The 24,155-nt window shown below is 37.8% G+C and overlaps 1 protein-coding gene across 3 annotated transcripts in view; it reads right to left on the bottom strand.

The window, feature by feature from the left end:
- lsamp (limbic system associated membrane protein) overlaps window positions 1-24,155 on the bottom strand; it is a 761,955-nt gene that overhangs the window by 78,943 nt on the left and 658,857 nt on the right. For all 3 annotated transcript variants that reach the window (XM_008426060.2, XM_008426059.2, XM_008426058.2), the window contains 2 exons: window positions 4,601-4,745; window positions 3,005-3,092 (listed from right to left, as the gene is read on the bottom strand). In XM_008426060.2, coding sequence (XP_008424282.1) covers window positions 3,005-3,092; window positions 4,601-4,745 — 233 coding nt within the window. The remainder of the gene's footprint in view (window positions 1-3,004; window positions 3,093-4,600; window positions 4,746-24,155) is intronic.

The raw sequence follows: 24,155 nt of genomic DNA, 5'->3' as shown, positions 1-24,155 counted from the left end.
GTCCTTGAGGGTTACTGAGTGATTATTAAACCACAACTATATAGGAGGCAGAGAGTGTGCAGCTCACCTAACTTGTTTTATTGTTTTCTTCACTTGCTGACAATTTGTCAAAGTGTGAGGACCACCAAGAAAGACTTGAGACATTGTTAGTGGATAATGTTTTTTTTTTTGTTCTGTTTTTTTATATATATATATATATATGGTCAGAACTAATAATTAGTTTAGTAATCAATTTTGTATCTTATCTATTACTTCCAGTTCCTTGACACATATTTTCACAGCCTCAAAGTACAAATCCTTTACTTTTAAATCAAAAATAAGAAAAATAAAAACAATATTTATTTTTTTCAACAAATCTAAGCAGATTAGAGAAGGGAGTCTACCTTATATTGGGATTTCTAGTGCAATCACTCAGCTGCTTGGTTTCTCTTGTATAAGTTCCACAAGTCTGCCACTTTTTCATCCTCCACAAATTTACTTTGTCTGACCATTTGTTTTCCAATTACTTCCCTGTCCCTGCGAGCAGAAAATTGTCAGCTTTGGTTATGTGAACCTGATCTGGGAGTCTGTAACCAGGGGCAATGTTTGATGCCTAGGACTTTCATACCCATTAAAAGATGAAGGCAGGGTGAATTATTATCCTACAGAGTTGATTGGGTTTTTTGTGGGGGTTGGTTCAGGTCGCTGCATGCAAGGGTGCAAGTGTCGCTGCACACAAAGGGACATTCTTATCTTCTGAATAAAAGATTTGAGCTAAAGCGAGTGAATAGGTGGGCAAAGCCAGTGCGCTGAAGAAGCTGAATCTACATTTGTATTGGGTTGTTCAGAAAGCATTTATTAGTTATTATGACAAATTATGAGCTCTTCCATCTGCACCCTAAAGCCAGTTGTTTGCCTACATTTGTTCTCAATTTCTGAACCCAATTGTCCTTAATCAGCAAAACCATACTGAGCTAAAATAAAATAAAAGAGTACACCCACATAGCAAGGAGGACTGCAGAATTAATAATCTTATTTAAAAGGTGAAACAAAGGACACAGCGGCCGGGAATAATAAAAAAAAAAAAAAAGAAAGAAGAGAGAAATCAATTTTTGGCTTTAACTATTGCATTAGTTGTGATAAACGATCCTTCCTTCAGAAACTTTGGAAGTCAACACAGGACATTCAGATGATCAAGCACTGACTAATCGCATGCAATGGATTCTGGGAAGGATGGGCAGTTTTGCAGCCATGAATCCCAGAGGAGCATCGTCAATACAAGCACTGACCTTTGAAAGTTTTATTAATGGATGAATTGATAAGCTCATAATGAAAGGAGAGAGTCTCTTCGTGGAGTTTTGTCTTAGGTGACATTATGCAGAGGTGCATTTATCCACCAGCCTGTTGTATTTAACTGGGCTTACATTTCACTGGCCAACTCATACATGATACACACCTGAGTTAAAGGAACAAACCTCACTAATGATGGGAATGCATCTGGTTTGTCAAGTGTTTTCATAATTCAGAGGTGAAACTGAGGTGCACTCCCCCACACGCGTCTCCTCCATACAAAGGAGCTAAGCAACAAGTGCCACACACTGCAGTAACGGCTGCTTTGCAAAAGAAGACTACAAACAATACAATTACATTAGGAACGATAATGAATCTGTCTGTTTTGACCTTGATGCGGCATCAGATGTTCCTATTGCTCTTATTCATTAATGATTCCAAAGCAGACTGAAAGAAGAAATTAAGTGGTAAATACTCTACAAAACTGCTCAGTTGCTTCAATCTGAGCAGTTTTTATTTGACGGATTTTTATAAGTCAAATAAAAATATTTTCAATATAATAGTCAGTGTATGTTGATATTCACATTTTCTCTAAAAGGACAAAGAGGCTACAGAGTATGTAGACAAAATAGACTACAGGTGATTCAATTCAAATTTGAATAAGCATTTTTATTTTTAGGATTGGCTTAGTTCAGTATTTGATATTTTGGGATTAAATATTGATCTTGTTATTGTTCATGAAAACTTTATAATCAACACATTAAAAGAGTGCATGTTAACATGGACCCAAGTTTCCTTCATCTAAAACAAATAATAAAAATAAAAAAAATATTGCGAAGTTGCTTTTCATTGTATGGCCTATCTATGAATTGATATTTCTATTAAAGATCTGGTATCGCATCGTCAGAGAACAAGAAGGAACATTTTTCAGGAAAATGCAGAATGTGGATGTGCTCTAGCCATTAAGCCTATTTGTATTTTTTCTCTTTGAGGAAGTCAATTGAGATGCAAAAACTGATTATGGTTAAGAATTTCAAAAATGATGCCTACACCATCAACACAAGACTCGATACACGCTTCATAAAAATCCTCCTGAATTACTCGAGACCCGCTATGAAGACTTTACACAGAAGACACATCACTAGTGAAAACATAACAAAAAAAGTGGATGCTTAAATTCATCTCTTGTCTCTTACAAATTTAAAACCGTGTCTTGTTTCATAAGCGGAATGCATCATTACATCAACCAGTAGCTCTGGCCTGCATATAAAGACGGAACAGGAAAAAATCCCGAAGCACCTCTGATCATATCTTTCTGTCAGTTTTACTGCTTTCAGGACAAATACCTTCATGCTCTATGATATATAAGGCAAATGTTAAAAAGGCTTGACAAGTGCACTTGGAAATCATTTGAAATGGCAAATGGAAAGAAGTGTACTGCTGTGGGCAGACAATTGTATCAAACTGCCTGTGTATTCTCACTGAGCACATTCAGAGATTTTACTGCAAAGACCTTAGAACGACATGTTTCCACATTAAGGAAATGAAGAGTGATGATGATGTCTGCTGCCTCTAAGAACACTGGCTAAGCTTGGGACTTTTGACACAGTTGAGATATATCAGAGAACAACGTAAAATAAAAAAGCAAGTTTTAAGATCATTTCCAGGCACATCTCGTTGGTAACTATGGGAAACCATGCGGTATGCACCTTGGGAGCAGGTGTTGGCAGCTTACCTTGTACGATGAGGTACACCTGTGAGGTCTTAGGCTGCTGCTTGGTTTGTATGGAGCAGGTATATGAGCCTTCATCATACACATCCACCTAAAGAGGAAGAAAGGGAAATTTTATTGTCATATTCTTAAAAAAGTTGCATTTTTACATTCCTACAAAAAACTTTACAAACCTCTTAATATATTTACTGCTTCATTATCAGTTTTCCTCATACTTGGCACTTACATTCTAAATCTTGGTTATTTAGACGAGTCATTTTCAAAATCACTTTATGATATACTTAAATTAAAAACAGGGAAATCAGTCAGACTTCATCACTTTGGAAAAAGTGAAATAACATAAGAACTTATTCCCACCTCTCATGCATTTTATATGTTTGAAGTTTGCACTGTTTTGGAAACAGAGGATAGAAGTCAGGCCTCTGTTTCCAGAAAGTCTGGTTCAACAACAAAATCAATAACCATCTTCATGGTAGGGGTTTTCTCTGAAAAGACTGTCAACTTTTACGGAGGCAACAAAAACACAAACAAGAGCAAGCAAAAGTTGCCTTAAAAGTGGTCTCTTAAATTTAAAGACTTTTAAAGATCATTGCTTTATCATGGCTGGATGCGACCACAAATGGGAGTTATAACATAAACCTCTTTCTGCTTTTCTGCACTTTGTTTGACCGCTTCTATTTAATTTAACCTTCTTAATTCTGCGTATTGATTTGTTTGGACTATTCTGTTCAAATTTCACCTCCAGCCACAGAGAATACTATACTCAACACAAGCTGCAGTCCCCAGTCAATGATTTGCTCTCAGACTCTTTTGTTCGGTATTTTATGTTAGGTTAGATTAGGTTAAGCTCAACATCCTTCCTCTGACAAACAGAGTCTTACACACAGCCGCAATGAAAAAGAAAGACCAGAAACTGCCAGAATTTATGTTTTAATAATAATTTTTGTCATAATGGGTCTTTGCCCACCATGATGAATTACAGGCAGACTGGATTTTCCCCAGATAATTTGTAAATCTCTGGGTCTGATGTGGGTGTGTTAGATTTCAACACTGCCATCAAACATGTCTCCTGACTTCATCCTCCTCATCAAACAAATCAACATAAACCTTACCCTTATGAGCTCATATTAAAGAATAGGTCATGATTTTCACTACTTTCTTACTTTACAATCTTTGGTGGACACTGCATTATGTACTTATGCCTGGATTTAATGTTTCATTCCCAACATTATCAGTCTTTGGCAACTTTAAGCTGGGTCCTTGGCTTGCTTGCACTTTATTTTTATTTTTTTCCACAAATTTCTTGACTTGTGGAAATGAATATAATTATGACTGCCAAGCCTGAAAATGTAAAAAAAGTATAAAGAAAATATAAAATATGCCTTTTGATCCTTGTGATTAGGAAGATTCAATCAGTAAGCCACAACTTCCTTTTTTCTCTGAGGTATTAACAGAGCATGACAGACTGGCTATCCTTCAAAAAGGAAAAGACTGGAGAACATGCATTTATGTCCATCTTTCTGATAGACATTAAAAAACAACATTTTCAGTGTTGAACTATTTATGGCTCAGATGTTGTACTGCAGCGGTCAACATTACCTTTTGTATGCGTAGGCTGTACTCCAGTTGCCCTTTAGTCACCAGGCCTACTCTGGGGTCCAGGGACCACTTGTCCTCACCAGCAAAAATAATGTTGGATCGATTGAGCCAGGCCACCTTGGAGACTTTGTCATCAACATAACACCTGCAAACACAGAAGAAGAGAACGCCACATAAGCGGTTGGGGGGGAGAAACTAAACACCCCAGCTCACCTTTTAATGAAAACAAACAGAAGAGAAATGATATTAGAAAAAGGACATGTATGATGAATGAAAACAAGGGATTTTTGAGATATAAATGGAGATGCCTGAATAGAGATCAGTGACAGAATAGTTGTTTTGCAACCAGAAGGCTGTGGGTTTGATTCCAGCTTCCTCCTGTCAAGTGGAAATGTGCTCCTGGGAAAGGCTCTCGACCCCAAGATGACTACCAATCTGCGAATCGATTTTCGAACATGTGTACATTTGTGAGCACAAATGAGTGAATGTGTTCGTACTATAAAGAACTTTAAGTGGTCAGTATGACTGAAAAGGTCTCTTATTTTTCTAATGTTGCTCCCCCTCCCTTGCCCTCACCCAGAAGAGCTGCACACCTGGAGTGGGACAGGGGGGTGAGGGGATAATTACCCCGTATTTGAAATACCCTGAGCTGCTGTATTTTATAAATAAGGTAAATATTTCAGTCTCTAAATGTCCAAAGCTGGTAAACACACACTCCAACAAAAGATAGTTCTACAAAGGATAGTTCACAGTGGGTCTAAATGCATACATTGTTTTTTAAAACCCTCTTCACGCTTCCTACCATGTCTCAATTACAGGCTACTTTGCATCGGTCTATCACACAAAATCCAATAAACTACATCAAAATTTGTAAGTGTTCTCTTTTGCAGTCCTTCTCGACTTGTTCTTCTCCTATAAGCCGTCTCTTTGTGATAAGCATCCTCTTTAACAGCAACCCTCTTTCTGTGATCATAAAAAGACTCTCCTGTCATTGTAGAGCTTAATGCCAGGTAAGCTTACGCTAAGACATCTCACACATGAAGCAAAGGAGCTGAGCATCTTCCTAATGAATAAATGTAAATGTAAGAGGATGTCAGAGTAAATGAGAATGAATATAAGCTGTAATGCAAGCTGACAATAGATGTACCTCATATGTAAATTCATGCAACTCTCCGAGCCTCGGTTAAGCACGCTACTTTGGATTGGCCTACGAGGGATTAGATTAGCGAGGCAGAGTGTTGAGGCAGTTGACCTCCAGTGATGCTCAAAAGTGACAGTTCAGTCACCCCAGTGTGTGACCCAGTGGGAGGTGAATGTCAGATCTTTGATGGCTTTTACTTGCAGCTCGAATCCCTGCTGATCCGCCTTCCCTTTATGTGGAACTGTGATAGCTGTCTGTAGTTATCGACTGTCTAACATATAACTCCCACTTTCCTCATCCAGAAGCACTTATCCATTTTAGTTTCAAAAAATCTTCAGGGGTCTAATTAAAAGAGCAGCATGCTAAACTGATTCAGACAGTTTCCTATATGCACAGGGTTTGAGGAAGAACCCTTTCCCCCCAGAACCATCCATAATCCAGAGGAAACGTCTGGAGGAGATAATGGAGTCTGACTCAACCGTCTCAAGCCATGGAGCATCGATCGGTTTATGACTCAGTTTCCTCGTTTTCGTTAAAGTTTTGAGCCTTGTTGACTCAAAGTTGTTCACGTATGACGCAACCTTGCAGTGCAGGTTTCATACAAATCATCGGCACCGTATATCCTGAAAGGAAAAATCTGCATTGGTTTCAGCTATTGAACTGTTGGTCTGTTGGAACTAACTCTGAGCAGAATAAAGAAGAAAGAGATCAGGGCTCATCTGCTTTAGCACCTTTGAGCAAGACTACCTCATCACAAACTTATGTAGGTATACAGAAACATCTGCAGGTATCCTCCCTTTTGTGAAAGCCTTTTCAGTCTGACAAACACAAAAGGCTTCAGACAAGTAACGCTGTTGAGTGTTCAACAAGCCTTACTTTTTAAGGAGTTAATGTTCTACAACCCTTATACAACCCGAAGGCAGACATTGACAAACTGAGAAGCTTTTCTGTGTTCTCAGTAAGGCAGGAAACTCTCTGGGGTGATGGAATGGTTGCATTTGGCTTTATTTTCTCTTAACTTGCTTTCTCTTCATCGCTAATTAGCTTCACTCTCGATGTATAAAGTGATGAGTATGAAAAAAATATAACATACAAGTAAAAAAGAAAAGTCATAAAAAGGCCTAAAAGAGACAGGGACAAAATCAGTGCTTAAGTGGGTTGAAAGGACAGATTTGGTAAATAATAAGAAGGGTGTGGTGTAAAATATAAACTGAAGTCAGAGTCACTTTTTTGAGAACTAACAAAACAGCGTGTTCTAAAGCAAAGCCAAGTGAATACAACAATTATGCAAGGTGAACTATTAATTGTCACTGTTTCTGAGCACCAACTGTTCATGTTTCTTCTTATTACTAGCTTAAAATAGGGCACCATTTTTTTAATAGTACAAGACAACGATGTATAAGAAAAATGTATTGCACTGAAATAAGACTTGACATAAAATTCAAATTTAACTTGAATGTGAAAGTAGATGAAGAAATTACTTATTTCATCTAGTCAATTAGATATGTTAATCTTAGACTGTACAGTTGGGAAGCATCTGTTGTAGTAACTCTGTGCAATTTACTTATTTATCACCCACTTTACAACAAATGTCATATCCAAGCCCTTCACAAAATACGTCCAATTCATAGAAAATTATATAAAATATAAAAATCTATTGACTGTAGAAAAAATAAATTGAGATTTTTTTCTATTTTTCACACAAGGCACTTCAGCTTTGTAAATTTAAATCTTTAATTAATTTTCCAATACATTCTCAATTTCAGTTTTAATTTTATGTTCCAAATGTCTTTAGTGTTGTAACCAGTGGCTTTTCAAAGATATGAAAGACAGACAGATAGTTGATAAATAATGTACTTTTAGAGTGTTTGTCCATATGGTGCTTTTATCTGGCAGAAATGTACTGGCGTCGAGATGCAGAATTTTTTTTTTTTAAAGAAGTTATCTAACAGGTCAGTAATTTATTTGTTTCTATGACAACAACATCTTCACAAAAAGTAGCCTTTCTTCGTATCATATCCTATCTCATCTGTTTATACACTATCAGCATGTGAAACCAAATTCCCAATATTGGTCAATAAATCTGATTATTTGTGTTCTGATTATGTTTGATTACCAATAAATATGCACAATTCATAGCACATTTCTTCAACAATTTGATCAATTTAGGATGGAACTATATCATCCTCGACTTGCAGTTAATTTAATCTAAATATATATTTTGTAACTATACAGTCTACTTTTTCTTCACTTCAAAAAATGCTGATATAGAACAAAGTCAAAACGGATTAAAAACCATTTCACTTTCAGAGAACTATACTGTAATGTTCCTCCGAAAACATGTTCCTGTTTATATGCTTTCTTCATTATTACTATTATTAAAACACAACTTCTCCCCAAATCCTATTGATGTAATTGTTTTCTTGTTCAACAAGGCTGCCTCACATCCTGGTCCTTGTCGCTGCTTTCAACAGGTTTCTTCTCAACTATTTTCTGCTCATCAGTTTTCCAGAGCAGAGGTGAAAAGCACTTTGCTAAAATCAAATGTGCCATTCATTGATCGACGTTTTCCCTGTCTCTCCTTCGACTTGGCCTTTGCTTTCTCTTTCTTTTGCAGAATTGTTCATGCCGAGTCCGTGCTACTCTCAGCTCAGTCTGCACAGCACTCCCAGTAGTAACCATTTTCTGTTCTCGCTAATGAGCCACTGCCCGTGAGGTGGAGAGTATCCCATCACTCGTCAAAGCCGTCTGCCTGTAGCTCTCACTTCTGCTCAGCAGAGAAGCTGTCAAGGTGGGTCTTTCCTTGGTTGTGCTAAAGTCGTAGACTAAAAACAAACAGTGCACCTGACTTTGGTTGGTTTCATTGCCAACATGTTTAACTCATCTTTCCCATGGAACTCAATTTCATTGAAACAGAAACCCACAGTTGAACAGAAAAGGAAATGCATCCCATTACCGAGGTTAAGGTTTTAGTATAATTTAGTATCTTAGCTAGGTAATCTAGTTTGACAATATTCATCAGATTTTTTTTTTTGGCAAACAATTGGAGCGTCTCCATTTGTAAAGTCCACCTTGTGATCTGCAAAACAACCCCACAGTTTCCATTGTCATGAAACAAAAATGTCAGTGCCTCCTAATTTCAGCCAAATGTTTTGCTAATTAATTTGATTTTAAAGCTGTCGAGCAACAATCCCCACAGAGATCAGTGTAAGGTTTTGGAAGAATGTTTCGGTGATGGATGCCTCGGCTTCTAGCTCACCGGGAGCTTTGTTGATAGATGCTCTGCTGCGGTATATTATAGTCTTTTTCTGGCGCAGTGTGTAGTGTCAATATGAGCTGGCCAATAGGCTGTGGCTGACAGGGGACTGTGTGGGCTGACAGATGCCTGGGCCAGAGCTGCTGAGCTGGGCTTGTGTTGACAGGAGAGCTGGGCGGGACGGAACCCTGCTCCGGGGCTAGCCGTGGGGGAGGACCAGAGAGCAGGCTGGAGCCGGAGAGTGAAAGTGTAATGAGATGAACGATGTGCCAAGACTGACAGAGGAGCCACGCCACCCACTGTTGCATCAATACCCAACTCTCCTCACCTGACCTCATCTTTTTCTCACGTCTCTGACATTTCTCACCCGTTAACAAAACAATTTTCATCCTCTTTCTTCTTTTTAATTCTGATGTCTTTTTCCACCCCCATAGTATTTTAAAAACTATGCCTACTGATCCCTTCCTCCCTTACACCTCATATTGACTGGAGGTTTTGTGTCACAAAGGGTTTCTCTGTGAGCATTTTTGCCACTTGAACTCGCTGGAGGTGAATTGACTGCGATGTCTTTGGTGTCTATAGGCACTATGTGTGTGTTTGTTTTAGTATTTCTCACCTTGCAAGCCCCATTTTTCAATATTTCTTTTCAATATTTCTGTCATAAATAATCAAGAAATCCACTTTGGTCCCTGGATTATTTGCTGTGAGCTTCTCTTACTTGGACTTATACTGAATGAAGATGTCAAGAGTCATCACCAGAACTTTGCAAAAATAAAAAAAAAGTCCAGAATCTTCAAAATAAACTACTGAATTTAAAATAATTAATCCAAGCAGCAAAAGGACAGTGCTGCAAATGTATCGAGACAAATGGAAGAACATGAAATATTATTATAAAGGCTCTTTAAAAAAAAATTTAAAATGACAAAATTTAATAAGATTGAAACTCAGAAGCAGTGACATTTCAAATACATAAAAATCTAAGAGTGAATGATACTGTACAATACTTCCACCTCTACCACCATCTGTTTACTAGTTTGCCTTGAATGACCTTATTAAGCAAAGCAGTGGCAATGTTACACAACATTGGAATTGAAATATATAACAACAAACAAAACCAAATATTAAATATATTTATTCTGTACACAGATGTTAGCTTGTGTGGTTGTTGTGTTAATTGACAATAAAGCAGGTAGAATCTATGTAATGAAATTGTAAATTGGAGTTGACACGAGTGGCAAACAATTAATTATCTTGATTTCCACAGTGGAAAGTACTTAAAGCTTGCCTGTGAAATTGTGTTTGTTGGTTTAATGAAGTGTTTAAGGAGATAAATTTGGGGGGAAACAAACCAAATCCTTTTATTGAGATACATTTCAAATAAATACACAACAGGATGGCCATCACTCCCACCTACAACAGTTTTTTTTCCATCAGCTGAAATTGTCGATTGTCTGTCATTATCGAAATATAAGAATATTTTGCACAAGTTGCATGCTATGTATAAAAGAACAACTGAGCTTGCTGTACAAACCCAGAGCATACATGAGCACTTTTCTTTCTAAACATTGAAGTTAAGAGCAGTATGAATGAAGAATCTCTACATTATCAAGTAAAAGAGTAAACAAAGAAAAGTACATACAAAGTTTTATCTGTAAAATCAAGTCCTCCCAAAAAAGGTCCTTTTCTGCTCTTGTGAAATGACTTTAGTCAACATTTCTTGCTCAGGCGATGTTACAATCTATAAACTTCCCATGCCTCCATGCATCATAAAAAGTCATAATTTAAGTATACTTTAAAGTGTGTAGCTTTTAATTGGAGATGGACAACACTCAGTTGAAGTATATTTCTAACCATTATTCTTCACAAAATCTCTTGAATAGGTTCAGAGACTCACTGATGTTATCTTCTTTTCAGCTCATCCCTTTTCTACAGGATTTAGGCCTGAAACTTGAGCTGATAGATGACTGATTTTATGAGAGATTAACATTGAATGTGCTGATTTGTCATTTGTTGTGTATCGTTTCTCCTGTTAAAATCCATTAACTCACCCCAAAAACACTTACATGCAGTTAAAAAAAACAAAACAAAAAAACAAATGATGAACATTTTTCAGTTTACTGGTCAAGTCCACTATTTCCCTAAAAACTCGGAAAAATCTACAGGGACACCTCTTATTTTTATGCTGGGAAATCAGAATATCATAGACAATTAGCTGGAAGTTCTTAGCAACCGTAATGAATAAAAAAAGAAAAAAAAAAAAAGAAAGAAAAACCAACTTTACTTTAAGCCCATTCAGATAAGGTCAGAAGTTATTTTCCCTTTGCTGCGGCACTTAAAGAACTCCAAATATTGTTTTTGTCCTTTTTCAAATTCTGTTGATAGCCACAAACAACCAAATAATTCCCTCAGCATGAAACTCCTCCATTTTGGTTTGCATGTTTCAGTGCTCAGAGCAAGCTGTTAATCAGCACTACACCGATTGTTTTGAGACTTAGCCTGTTCAACCACAGGGGAGAGTATTACTAATCAAAAATGACTACAAACCAGTCATTATATTGTATGAGCTATTCATATGAGCATGATTCAGATGTAAGCTTACCGCAATGCCTTTGTGTGGACTAAGTATATAAATACGTTTTTATTTATTTTGTTGTGCTTAGTAAAGTTTTTAAAGTTTCTACCAAGTTGTGCTTTCACAGCATTTTAAAGTTGACTCCTATGCATAAGTGTGGGATATCCTAGCCTAAAAATTATACACATCTTGATAGGGTGTTGAGCTCCTTAGGCCACAGCCTTCCCTTTCTCATTACACATCAGCTGCTATGAATAAACCCATTAAGCATTCAAGTTTATCCAGCTTGGAGTTAGAAAAAATAACGTGGTCAAAATACTCACTTGCCTAATAATTGTGCACACAAAGTACAAGTCAAGGTTGAAAGAGGCCTGATGTTTGAATTTCATATGTAAACTCTGTCATTCTTCCACTTTTTTTTCCTTTTCCTGCATTGTGTTTTTGTGCTAGGTAGGATTGTGAGGGAGAAGGGGTCGAACGTAACGAGCCAGTGACAGATGGTGCCTCATTGAGATGTAGGCAGGAGGATGTATTGTGAGAGCAGGTTGCTACTATTAAATCTCAGGAGATGTACTGTGCTTCCTGCCTTAGTCATACTTTCTCCCTTTGTCACTCTTATTCTTCTAAGTTATCCTTTTTTTACTGTTTTACACACGCCTCGTCTGTTTTTGCCCTCTTTCCCGGGTCTTCAATATTCATCCTTGCCACATGATTTCTTTCAATTGCCACAGTCCGTCTCTTCTGTCCCTTTCTTAGCTCATTCCCTTTTTCTTTTTTTTAGCTCACTCCCTGCTCTCCAGTTTAAAGTTGCTCTGACCATATGGCATTGCTGTAACAGTGTTTGTGGAAGATGGACAAAGCAATGGTAGATAAAACGTCACCTCCTTTTTGCACTTCTGTTTTCATCTTGCTGAAAGAAGGCATGAACAGCATAGTTATTATTGCGGCAGTGTGAGCGGCTTGCCTCTCACAGGTGCAGATTACACACATTAATCTGCAATTACTGACTATAGAGTCAAAACCTTTTCAGCTCTTTGCTGCCTTTATTCTGTTTTGACATCTCAACACGCAACTTCCTTTTATTTTTGTAGGATGTCACATAACGGCTTGCATCTACGCCTGACACTGTGAAATGACTGCCTCGTTTCTCTGCTCTCCATATTTTTCTCCTATGTGATCCATCAGAGTGTTCTGCTTTGGTGCATTAAAGCTACAAAGAGGTGAATCACTTGATTATGCAGTGCCAAAGAAGGAGAGCAGAGGAGGGGAGGCAAAAAGATGCTTTTATAAACAGATAAAATACCCCAGACCTGGCTGCTTCATGTAGTCTGGAGGTGCTAAACATTTAGAATAACTTCTGTCTAGAATAAAAGAGGCTTATTTTGATTTTGTTGGCCAAGTTTTCCTTTCATACTTCCAGGAAATGTTCACGTTAAAGAATCACAAGCCAGGCCTGTGCTAGAGCTAAATGAAATTCCATGCACATCTAGAGGAGCTCTAGTAGAATTCAGAAAATCATAGAGAAATAAGCCAAGAGATTTGCTGTCTTTTATGACTTATAGGCAGCTTCATCTCACCCATCTGTAATGGTTATTTGTGATTCAGGGGAAAGTTTTTTTTCCATGACTTTTCCATGCCAGTGACTACATTTTTAATGCGCCTTTTATTTGTTCCTTGTTGGCTAATTTTCAAAACTTTCAAGCTTCCCGTTTGATGTTATTTGGCTCTATAACTGCAACATTTGTAAGCAGGCTCTGAAGGTTAGCCAGCTCTACTGCCAGAGTCAAAAGATCAAATATGACTGACAGATGCTGTGTCAAATGAGAAGGTCACATAGGTCTTCTGTGATTTGCTGCAAGGGTTGGCAGAGCTAACAGAAATGCCAAAGAGGAAGGGGGAGACATACAAAGCGGACAGCTACTCATCTTTTTTATGCAGAAGCCTCCAGGCTAATGGGAATACTGGATATATAATTTAAATATATCTGTACTGAGCCCGGGTAATGCACTTCAATCACTTAATATGTCAAGAAAGCACTTTCTGAACTTGTCCTTATAATCAGTTAGCTTGCCTTGTCTCACATGTCAGAATAGGGACATAACAGTGAGTGTGTTCAACTAATAAACACTGCTTTTGATTTTGCTAAAATACCCAAACACTAAGAGTCTAATGTCACCAGTGCTTATAACAGTAACTGTGTCATTTTTTTTTACTAAGCTACAAAACTGTTGGACTATAGTCTGAATGTTTTTCTTCTTTAAATATGTAAACTGGTTTAGGATTTGCTTACTTGAACTTTTGGCCCATTTAAAATAGAAAGCTTCTTTGCATTTTAGTTTTTGTGATTCAGTTAATTTGCGTTCTCATTTAATTCTCGCTATCCTCATCGTCGTCTCTTGATACTCACAGGTCCCATCTCCTCAAGCTCACCTCAAAAGTTTTGCCATATTTTTCAGACTCCAATCAACAGTGTGATGCCAGTAGCTCCACCCTTAACGGTGCATTCACACCAAACGCGTTACATGTGTCAAAAACGCGTCCGACGCTTCCAAGTTCGACTTGTGTGCACTTTGAATGCAAATGCTTGATGGTGTGTTCTCACCCCAAATGTGTTTTGAACATCAGGCACATTTGGTTTACATTCAGAGTCTATGTGGAGGCTCATCAGATGCATCAAAATCACTCTAGCCATTGTTCTCCTTTGCCGGCCTATTTGTCGGACACGTTGGATGTGCTTGACGTGTCAAACGCTCCAAATGCTTCAAATTGCGCCCTCAACATGCCTCCACATAGACTTTGAATGTACACCAGACGCGCCTGACATGCAAAACACGTTTGGTGAGAATGCACTATAACATACCTTAGCACTGTCCTATGGACCTACAACTGGAGGAGGTATACGACAGGTTGGTTGGATGAGCCACTTTTACAATCGAAAGAAACAAAATAGCATACCTAACAGCATTGACACATGCCATACTGCTCAGTTGGAACGAAGCAGTAGGCTCAATCAAAGTGATAGAAACTACTTATCAACATTTTGATAATGTGGTGATTTGTTATGAGAAGATCTCATTACATCTAGTGAAAATCACACTTATATTTCAATGGGAAATGCTAAAATTCAAATGCTTTTTTTGACTTCTTGTTAAAATCAGCTAGAAAGAAATACTTGCCCTAAATAGTCAACATCTGAACATCAGCCTTTCTTATTTATTTGAAGAATTAATTTTCCCAAGAAGATAGGCCCCATTTACACATGGACTCCCACTAATGTTTAACAGGCATTTCAAAGTACTTAGCACCAGGGATAACTTATTTTCAAGTGCTCCCTTGAGTCTCATCAAGGTTTTCTAATGCTAACACCTTTAGCATGCTACAGAGAACATCAGAGCAAAAGGGTTGAATCAGCTCAAGGCTGTTCTCTTAAATATGTTTTTTAATCATCCATTTCATGCTGAGTTTGCACCTGTTCATATAAACCTAGGAAACCATGTGTAGATAATGTTAATCCCCTGTTCCACGGTGTTCTAGCAAAACCTTTTGGGCTGACAGAGACCCTTTCATACTCATTTGATCTAGACCACAAAGCGAGATGATATCCATCCACCCATCCATCCATTTTTTTCCGTTTATCCGGGGTCGGGTCGCGGGGGCAGCAGCTTCAGAAGGGAGGCCCAGACTTCCCTCTCCCCAGCCACTTCTTCCAGCTCCTCCAGGGGTACCGCTGGTACCCATCAGTTGCTTCTGGAGTCCCACAGGCCAAAAAGGCCCAATAAGACTCCTTCTTCAGCTTGACAGCATCCCTCACTGAAGGTGTCCACCAACGGGTTTGAGGSYTGCCGCCRYGACAGGCACCAACAACCTTGCGGCCGCAGCTCCGATAAGCCGCCTCGGCAATGGAGGCACGGAACATGGTCCACTCAGACTCAATGTCCCCAACCTCCCCCGGAACGTGTTCGAAGTTCTGCCGGAGATGAGAGTTAAAGCTCCGTCTCAMAGGGGACTCCGCCAGACGTTCCCATCAGACCCTCACTACACGTTTGGGCCTGCCAGGTCTGACCGGCTTCCTCCCCCACCACCGGAGCCAACTCACCACCAGGTTGGCTTCGAGATGATAATGAAGTGAAAATGTATTGATTCATTGATCCGGTCATTAGATTATGCAGGCAGTAAGGCACAGGCCCCAGCAGCCCCATTAGGCTGTGCCACAAAAGTCATTGCCTCAAGATAATGACACGATAGGAACATAATTTAGGATCAGCAGGGGACTCGCAGATGACTGCAAATAAATTCCAATCATATCTTTGACTTAAATTATTGTTAAATTATATGGTAGAGTGGTACAAGGTAAACAAATACAAGGTTCGTCTTCATAGCGCATCATGCTTTCTGCTACAGAAAAGCAAAGGTGAAAGAACCACAGAGAGTAAAAGTATGGCAATTAAACAAATAACTCATAAAATTGCGATTGTAAATAATTTCTGTGAAAATTGTACTCAATACTTAAACTGGAGAATAAATCACAGGGTATAAATTTATTAAAATGCAACAGTCGAGCTAGAAGATGCTCCAAGCAAAACAAAAAAACAACAACAAAAAAAGATATCATACATGTCATCCTCTAGTCAATAGGTAAGGAATTGCATGAGTAGTTGTGCAACTCTGCAAGCAAAAATTGCCACTGTGTCATCATCATGGTTGGAGCACTTGGTGTGAACTGAACTCAGTGCCATTGAGACTCCACCGTGTGAAAGAAGGATCTAATGGCAGCAATGATAAAAGCAGGTATGGTTCTACATAATGGGAAAGAGCTTCAGTGTTATTATCTCTTTCAAAACCTTCTGTCCTGTAGCAAAGACGGTCATTTCTTTTCAGCAGTTCTTTGTCACTGGAGCATTCAAAGCAAGATGACATTTGATGATTTTCATTCAGTTATATAAACTAGGATTCAAGCAGATATATATATATGTATATATATAAATAAAAGGAGTGAGCAGCCTGTGAAGACAAATATCTTCTTTGGTGAATTATTCACTTTGTTTTAACTAACCTATTAAAGTCATATTTGACGTTATAGCTAATACTAGAAAGTTATAGTTGTGTGTTGCTCCGCAATATAAATTTTGGAGAAACACTAGATATTCTGTTCTGTCCTTAATTTGCATGTTTAACTACCCTTTTCCATGGGCCAAACTGATTTTCACCATGATAAAAATTTTGCTATTACTGATATTTTCCCATGATTATGCCAATTTATCTAAGTGATTCATCCAAAAGCCGTTGACTAAATAACTTGGTGTGGAGTAGTTTATTGAATGACATAGGTTAGGATAAGAAAGGAATTGGTACAAAAAGAGTCGATGCAAAAGCAGAAAATCTGGTTAGCCTTTAAAATTTTGCAAACTATACAAATATACAAAATGATGACGCAACAATTTATCACATGGAATATGATAAGAATTCTAGAAAATGTAATATTATCTTCACTTAAACAAATGATAATGGACTTTGTCGATACATTTTGACAAACGTTTGAAGTGACCAAAGCAATTATGTTAATGTAGGCTAAAATTTCTTCAGTGTCCTTACAGCTTAAAGTTATTTTTCAAAATGTAGGAGAACAATGGGGGAAAGTGTTTGGTTTTTTTCCCCCTCAGAATAACTTTTCCAGCAGATAATGCCAAGCAGCGCTGACAAGAGAAAGAGATGGAAGAAGAGAAAAGTGTCTGTAGGCTTAGAAACATCTTTACTTTTACTCTTCTTTTACTTTTATAGCTGTGGGGAAGAGACAAAAAATCTTAAAGCTAATAATCATGCTGAAATACTCAACTGCCATTAGAAAATCAATGAGCAGAGGAATGTAATTTCATCACAGCGGTGGTTTAATAAACAAAGAAACTATGCCCCTGTGGTAAAACTCCGACTCTGTGAAGAAGGAAATTAGCCTCCGGCAGAAGTGACGATAAAGAGGGTTGTTTAAAGCAAAATGCCACACATTGTTTGCCTCTTTATATACTTCTCCTTAAGGCAACAAGACGACTCAACTTCTCAACAACACACAGTGAGGAATTGCTATGTATTAGCTGCAGAGTAAATCTGTATGTTGTGTCAGATTCCTTCCTGTGCTATTGTATCGTCTAGCTGAGGCAGTAAAAAATGCATTTTCCATTTTACACTCCTGCAAAAGTTAAGAGTAAGGTTCCATTAATTTTAGAGTCTGCTCTTCCAGAATTTGAGGCTTTGTAATGTAAACTCAATCAAGCTGAATAAATTATTTTACTGGCTGGTTGATATATGGGACAAAACAAGAGTATTTGTACCACATTTTGTCATGTTACATCCCAAAGGTTTTATAGAGAAAGCAAGATCAACACTAATTTATTGCATAACTGTAAAATTAAAATAAATAATACCTACCTATCAAATGTGGTCTGTGAAGTCTGTGACACTAAAGGCAGATAAGACTGTGATCCCAGGTCAGATTTTCCTTAAAGTTGCTTTTGAATTTTCAAATGGAAAGTAACAGATATTTGACTCTGCTATAAAGTGACACACTACTCCAGCGGTTTTTAAAATGTGATCTAAAAATAAAGTTGATTAATTGATTGATACGAGTCTGAAATGTATAATACCTCCCTTTAGGTTTCAACTCCTGCCACTTTTGTTGTCTAAAGTGCTAAGTACATCCCCAACTAAATCCCCATTTTTAGAGATTAACACTTAACCAACTATGTATCTAATGGGCACTGAGATTCCTAAACCAGCTGAGTTTTACTTTTAACGTCTTCACTGTCATGTAGACAGAAGTAACCTGACATAACCTGTTGTATGTCTGACTTGTAAGCATTTTGGAGGTGACAAGTTAATATTTGCTACCCTGTCTTAGTTTATCACTTAAAATTCGAATAAAGGACACTCATGATTGTGGCTGTAACGTGACAGCGTGTGACATTTATTGATTTTCAATCATGAAACATGAAGAATAAAAAACAAGCTTACAGAACACTAACTGCTTTAAAAATGTTTTTGCACACACAGTTTGCTGGACAGTAACTAAAATCGGGATTTTCCAGGATGTAGAGGAAGTAATGATCTCATCAATCATCTTTTTGGGACAGTGACCTCACCTGGACTCCTGATAGCATCGGCACAATCCATTGGTTTGGACCAGTGCTACGTGGCAACCCTTACTGCTTGGGTTCATTTGAACTGCGACTGATTTTGTTTCCCCTCCAAGTTGCTTGCTTTGGTCAACCCATTCCCATCAACTGGAAAACCCATTTTGTGGCATCTCGACATAGACAGTTCTGTATTTGTCACAGGTAGATTAGAACTGGCTTCGTGGCATGTAGCATATCACTTTGACGTGACAGTAAAGTGGGAAATCCCTTTGTGCCAGCCTCACACTGTTGTCACCTTCCATAAGAACATTGTTCAGTCAGAGACAAAAGTCCTTAAAGCTAAAGGCTTTAAGGGAAAAGGTAGTGAATCAGTGCCAAGTGTTATATTGTCTTTCAACCAGAATGACTGCTGAGTACCTTCGATCAATAATAGACGACACCTTGATGACGAGCAACACTGCCTCATAAAACTAATAAGGATAAATATCGGTATATGTACACATTCTCTTAGCCTCCTACATGGTTAAATGAGAGTGAAATATTCACACAGAAAACTTCCACTAACAAGTGGAGTTTGAGTTTTTTTTTGTTTTTTTTAAGGGCAGACAGAAGTTCACCTTCTGAATTCTTAACCTTAAGATAAACTTTAAGAATGTTTCTACAAGTTACAAACCCACTTAAAGACATCTGAATTTAATCCAGACAAATTAGGCAGAAGCAGTTGCTTCAGCTTTAACTACAGCCACTCTGACTACATGTAGGCAGGAACTAGAGTCAGAAAGGTGATTTGTTAGAATCAGAACTTTTCTCCATTTCTACAGCAAACGAAGCCTGTACATTGGCTTACATTGTTATTTGGAGATGAATTTACATACAGTGGAGAAAATAAGTATTTGATACAACTTTGATTTTATTTTTTATTCTTCAGCTTTTCCCACGTACCTCACAAAGAATGAAGGGGTCTGTGATTTCTGTCGTAGGTACGCTTATCTGAGAGAAACAAAATCTAAACCCTGATGGCCCCCAGAAAATCACGTTGCGTTAATTTGAAATGATCAATATTTGTTAGTATTTAATGTTTTATCACCTACCAACCAGGAAGAAATCAGGCTCTCGCAGGCTCATTTTTTCAAATCTCTGCTATCCTCCACTGATTACCTGTATTAATTGAACTGGTTTGAACTCATTACTTTTATAATAAGTTCAAGCCTCTCTCTCTCTTCCTCAGTCCACTAAAGTGGGGTTCCCAGATGACTCAGACAAGACAGAAGCCCACAGTGTTCTTGGAAAAGGAACAAAAGCCAAAACCCTTAAAGAAGTAGATCATGCTTTGATGTTTTGATGACTTCTTGCAGGTGAAGTGTGAGAAACAGCAGGATTTTTTAAAGAGACAGAGGCCCAATTTTATAGCGCTAAATTACAAAGTCGTATTTGATTTACAGCATTTTCAAAACAACTGAAGGTTAGAGTTACTTGATTGTGCTACAAAATGGCACCATGTGCCTGCAAAATACAAAATAGTGCCCCTCTTATGACATTTAAATACATATTTTATTATCTTATGCTCATAAGTAAACACATCCTACCCTCTCAAATGAAGTGACAGCTTTGTCCGTCCATTCATTCACCTCTCTCTCTCTTCCTCCTGGTCAGTCTGTTTTTGCTAATCTTTATTGTAATATTAGCAATACCCAAACTGGTGACCATCTTGGTTTAGTACATACCAACACTAGTCATTTTTACATTAGTAATAAACATATCCAAAAGTGCAGTACATATGCTGCACTGTGGGGAAAGGGGAGCAGAATTTACAGGATGCCTTTGAGGACTGAGAGTTGCTCATGATTTTTTTTTTTTAGCTGTTTTCATGTTTTCTTCTTTTTCAAGCTACAGTGCCAAGCTCATAGTCTTAAGTAAAAAGAAAACAACAAAGTGTCTTTGAGAAGGAAAAAACAAAGCGAGGTTAAAAGGACAGAGGAAATTAGTAAAAGCATTGTAAAGGTACAAAATGAGAACAAATTGTTTATGCAGTGGCTTTCAGAGAAGAGGCAGCCAAAAGCCCAACAGTGGGTTTTCTACACGCTGCTTTTTAGCACAGGAGAGTATTATTTATAACATAAACAATTAATTCAGGGTTACTGTGAAATGCTTTAAATGATCTGACATTTCTTATGCCCTTTCTATTCCGAGAGTATGTTGTTTGTTTGTGAAGAAGAAAATGAGCAAGCTGTTTACTGCATGGACAGTGCTGTTCTGCAGCCTCGCTTCAGAAAGTGACAGAGCAAGAAGTTCACACAAAGAGAGAAAATTAGACGCCTTTTTTGAAACCACCAACAGAAGGTGCTGTCAGTTTATGCTTCTGAGAGCATCGCCTCTGAAGCGTTTGAGTAGGGCTGAGAGGCAAGTTGGCTAAACAGATTTTTTTTTTAGCATTGTTTTACAGTGTAAAAAAAAAAAAAGCTGTGATGAAGTAGCTGTGTCGGAGCTGTGAATAGACTTTAATTTCACAAAGCATTTTTGATTTATGAGGGCTTTTCGACTGCATGTTTTTGTGAAGAAGCTCAGCTGAAGATTTTTCAGATCCCTGCACCCAAGTTTAGCTTTTTGGTTCTTCCACTTGCAGTTTTATTCAAATATAGCTTTGGTAATTATTTGTGTCTAAAGCATGCCTTTGTTGCTCGTAACCATGAAACTAACTAATTACAAAAAAAAAAGATAAATGTGTTTTTGCATCCTAGAGTGCCTTGCAGAAGTACTCTGAATTTTTTTTCATTTTTGCGTTTTTACATTTTACCACATTACAATCAAAAGCGCTTTGAGTAATTGTAAAAATAGAAGAAAAAAACTACCTCATGTTATAAGACATTTACAGCCTTAGAAAAAGCTCAAGCACCATTAGATTGGATGGAGGAACGTCAGTTTTCAAATCATGCATCCAAATCATTCTGATTTGGATTTATATCTAGATGTTAACTGGACTCTATATGCTTTGATCTAATTTAAACCATTGCACTGCATTATGCCGTCACCACCATGTTTCACATCAGGAATGGTGTGTTCAGGGTTATGTACATAGTTAGGTCTCGGGGTCCCAAAACTCCAATTTTGGTATCAGATCATCTTATTCCACATTTGCTATGGGTTATAATGTTTGTCATTTTAATGTAATAAAATATGTAGAAGTTAAAGGGGTGTGGAAAAAATCTAAAAAAAAATAAAATGTATATATATGGCTTTCAGGGGAAAGTTTCTGAGTGTCAAACTGGATCTCCTGGCACTCCATCACCCCCGGTCTTTTAGTGGACACAGACTAAAGAAGCAGCTGCTCAGAATGAAGCTCAATCTGTTGCTCAATCTTACTCTATTCTGGCTTCAGATTCCCATCTGGAGCTGTGACATCCCGTGTCTTCATCGAAAGCAGCCAGGCAAGAAAGCTGGCTCAGAAATCCAATCTGAGTCTTGGAAGGCTGGAGTCACAACAGCATGCTCTACCAGAACATTTACTGGGATACGATTTGCAGTGTCATTTAATTTTGATCATAGCTACAGACACAAAAAGCATAGAGACATTCCTCTGTTTTACAGTATGTCATTTCACATTGTGTTTAAAGATGTCAGTTCCTTGAAAGCATAAACTTTAATAAAAATATTTGTCCAACTTTATGAACAAAACTTAAAGTTGTACTTCAACGATTAGAATAGTGAACGACATTCTTCGACACCTCTGAAACTTGTCATCAATTCTGTTTTAACTATCATACACCAAGGGTGGAAAATCTATACCAACTATACCACTTGATGAATATTGTACTCATAAAATGATACTCATAAAACATGTAGTAAGAACCATCTAGCAGTTATGCCCCATATGCAAACAAAATCTTGCCAATTAGTATGCCAAGACCCACATTTATATATTTTGTTAATGCTATCTACTAATTAACAATCTATTTCATGTAAAATGTTCTTGAAAGCAAAAAAAAATAATTGTACATGGAAAAAAACCTTAAACTTAAATGCCTTTTTTTTTTGCTTCCAAATCTGATGCAGTTTTTTCTCAGTAACAGCTCCTACTGTTCCATCAGAGAACTGCAGAACATTTGACTCTTAGGGCTCTGTGATTTCCGTGATGTGGAAAAACACGGATAGAACTGAGGAATTCACAATAAAATGCACAATTTCACAGAATTAGTCGACATCGGCGAGAAGAGAAGGACATACAGTAGCAAAGAACCAAAACACCGACAGTAGTTACTTCAATGGAGATGTGCGTCTGTGACGGATAAAGAGAAGAAATAAAAATTAACAAAGCTCCTGCTCATTAGTTAAGAGTGCACAACTACTTTTTTATAGGGTTAGAGTTAGGGTTTTTATTCACTCAGATTATTTGAATATTCCTGAAGAAACCACCTATTGTCTGGCACATGGGTTAGTGTTGGAAGCCGAGCCAGTTATACTGCTAGTTAATTGTTCAGTTGTCAATCAACCAACAAAATGTTGTCTCTAAAGAAACAATTGAGCTTTGAAGTAGTTATGCTTTTTACCCCCGGCCTTTGCTAACCCAAATTAAATATGCTTGATTACTAATAAAACACTATTAGAAGCTATTTTTCAAATATGAATTCTAGTGCTCTCTTCAGTTCTTAACACTGACAAAGTTTCCAGGCACAAATCATTCAGGCTGATTGCAGAAAATTGCCAGGTCCACAATCACTTGAATTTCATCAGTTATGACATAACAGTCTCATGAGCCTGTATAGTCAAACTTTTGTTACCAACACTTGGTAGACCTTTAGTTCCTTGGATCCAGAGGGTAATATCTGATTCCACATGTGGATCTGCTCATTTACTCTTATGTGATGCTATGACCATATAACATATAGGTTAATATGGGATGTTATCACCAAGCTAGCCCAGCCTACTTCATACCAGGGCTCATTCAAAGCCTAATAACTGAACATTTTGCTGAAAATGTTCAATTCACAATGGCTTCGGTGTCTCAGAAGAACATAACAGCATGATGAAAAGCCTGGAGGCTCAATAAGTTGAACTTGAGTTAAAAAAAAGCGTAAGAATTGGTTTTATTTACACTGTTTTATTACAGTTTGATGTCAAAATATCCTTTGTGTTGAAAGCCTGTTTTTCCATATATCTCTCTCTGTTCTGCAATAATGACAGCCTAAAAGCCTAGTGTTTGGTAAGTGTTTCTCCTCACAACCATCCAACACTAAAGAACCACCCACAGACGTACACAAAGTGGAGGAAAGGGCTGCGATAGAAACCGAAAGCAAAAATAAACAGCACATTGCGTTCCCTTGCTGTTTTAACCAAGAGACGTCTACGAGTACAAAGCATGTTGACCCCTTCTCGAGATGTGCAGCCGCTCATAGGCCTATTAAAGCCATCTGTGGCTCAAAGATATGGCAACTGAGATACGAGAACAGCCACATATCAATGATTTG

The sequence above is a fragment of the Poecilia reticulata genome, linkage group LG13, assembly GCF_000633615.1.
Source record: "Poecilia reticulata strain Guanapo linkage group LG13, Guppy_female_1.0+MT, whole genome shotgun sequence".
NCBI lineage: Eukaryota > Metazoa > Chordata > Actinopteri > Cyprinodontiformes > Poeciliidae > Poecilia > Poecilia reticulata.
The sequence above is the reverse complement of the archived record's forward strand: the minus strand, read 5'-3'. Positions and strand labels throughout refer to the sequence as shown.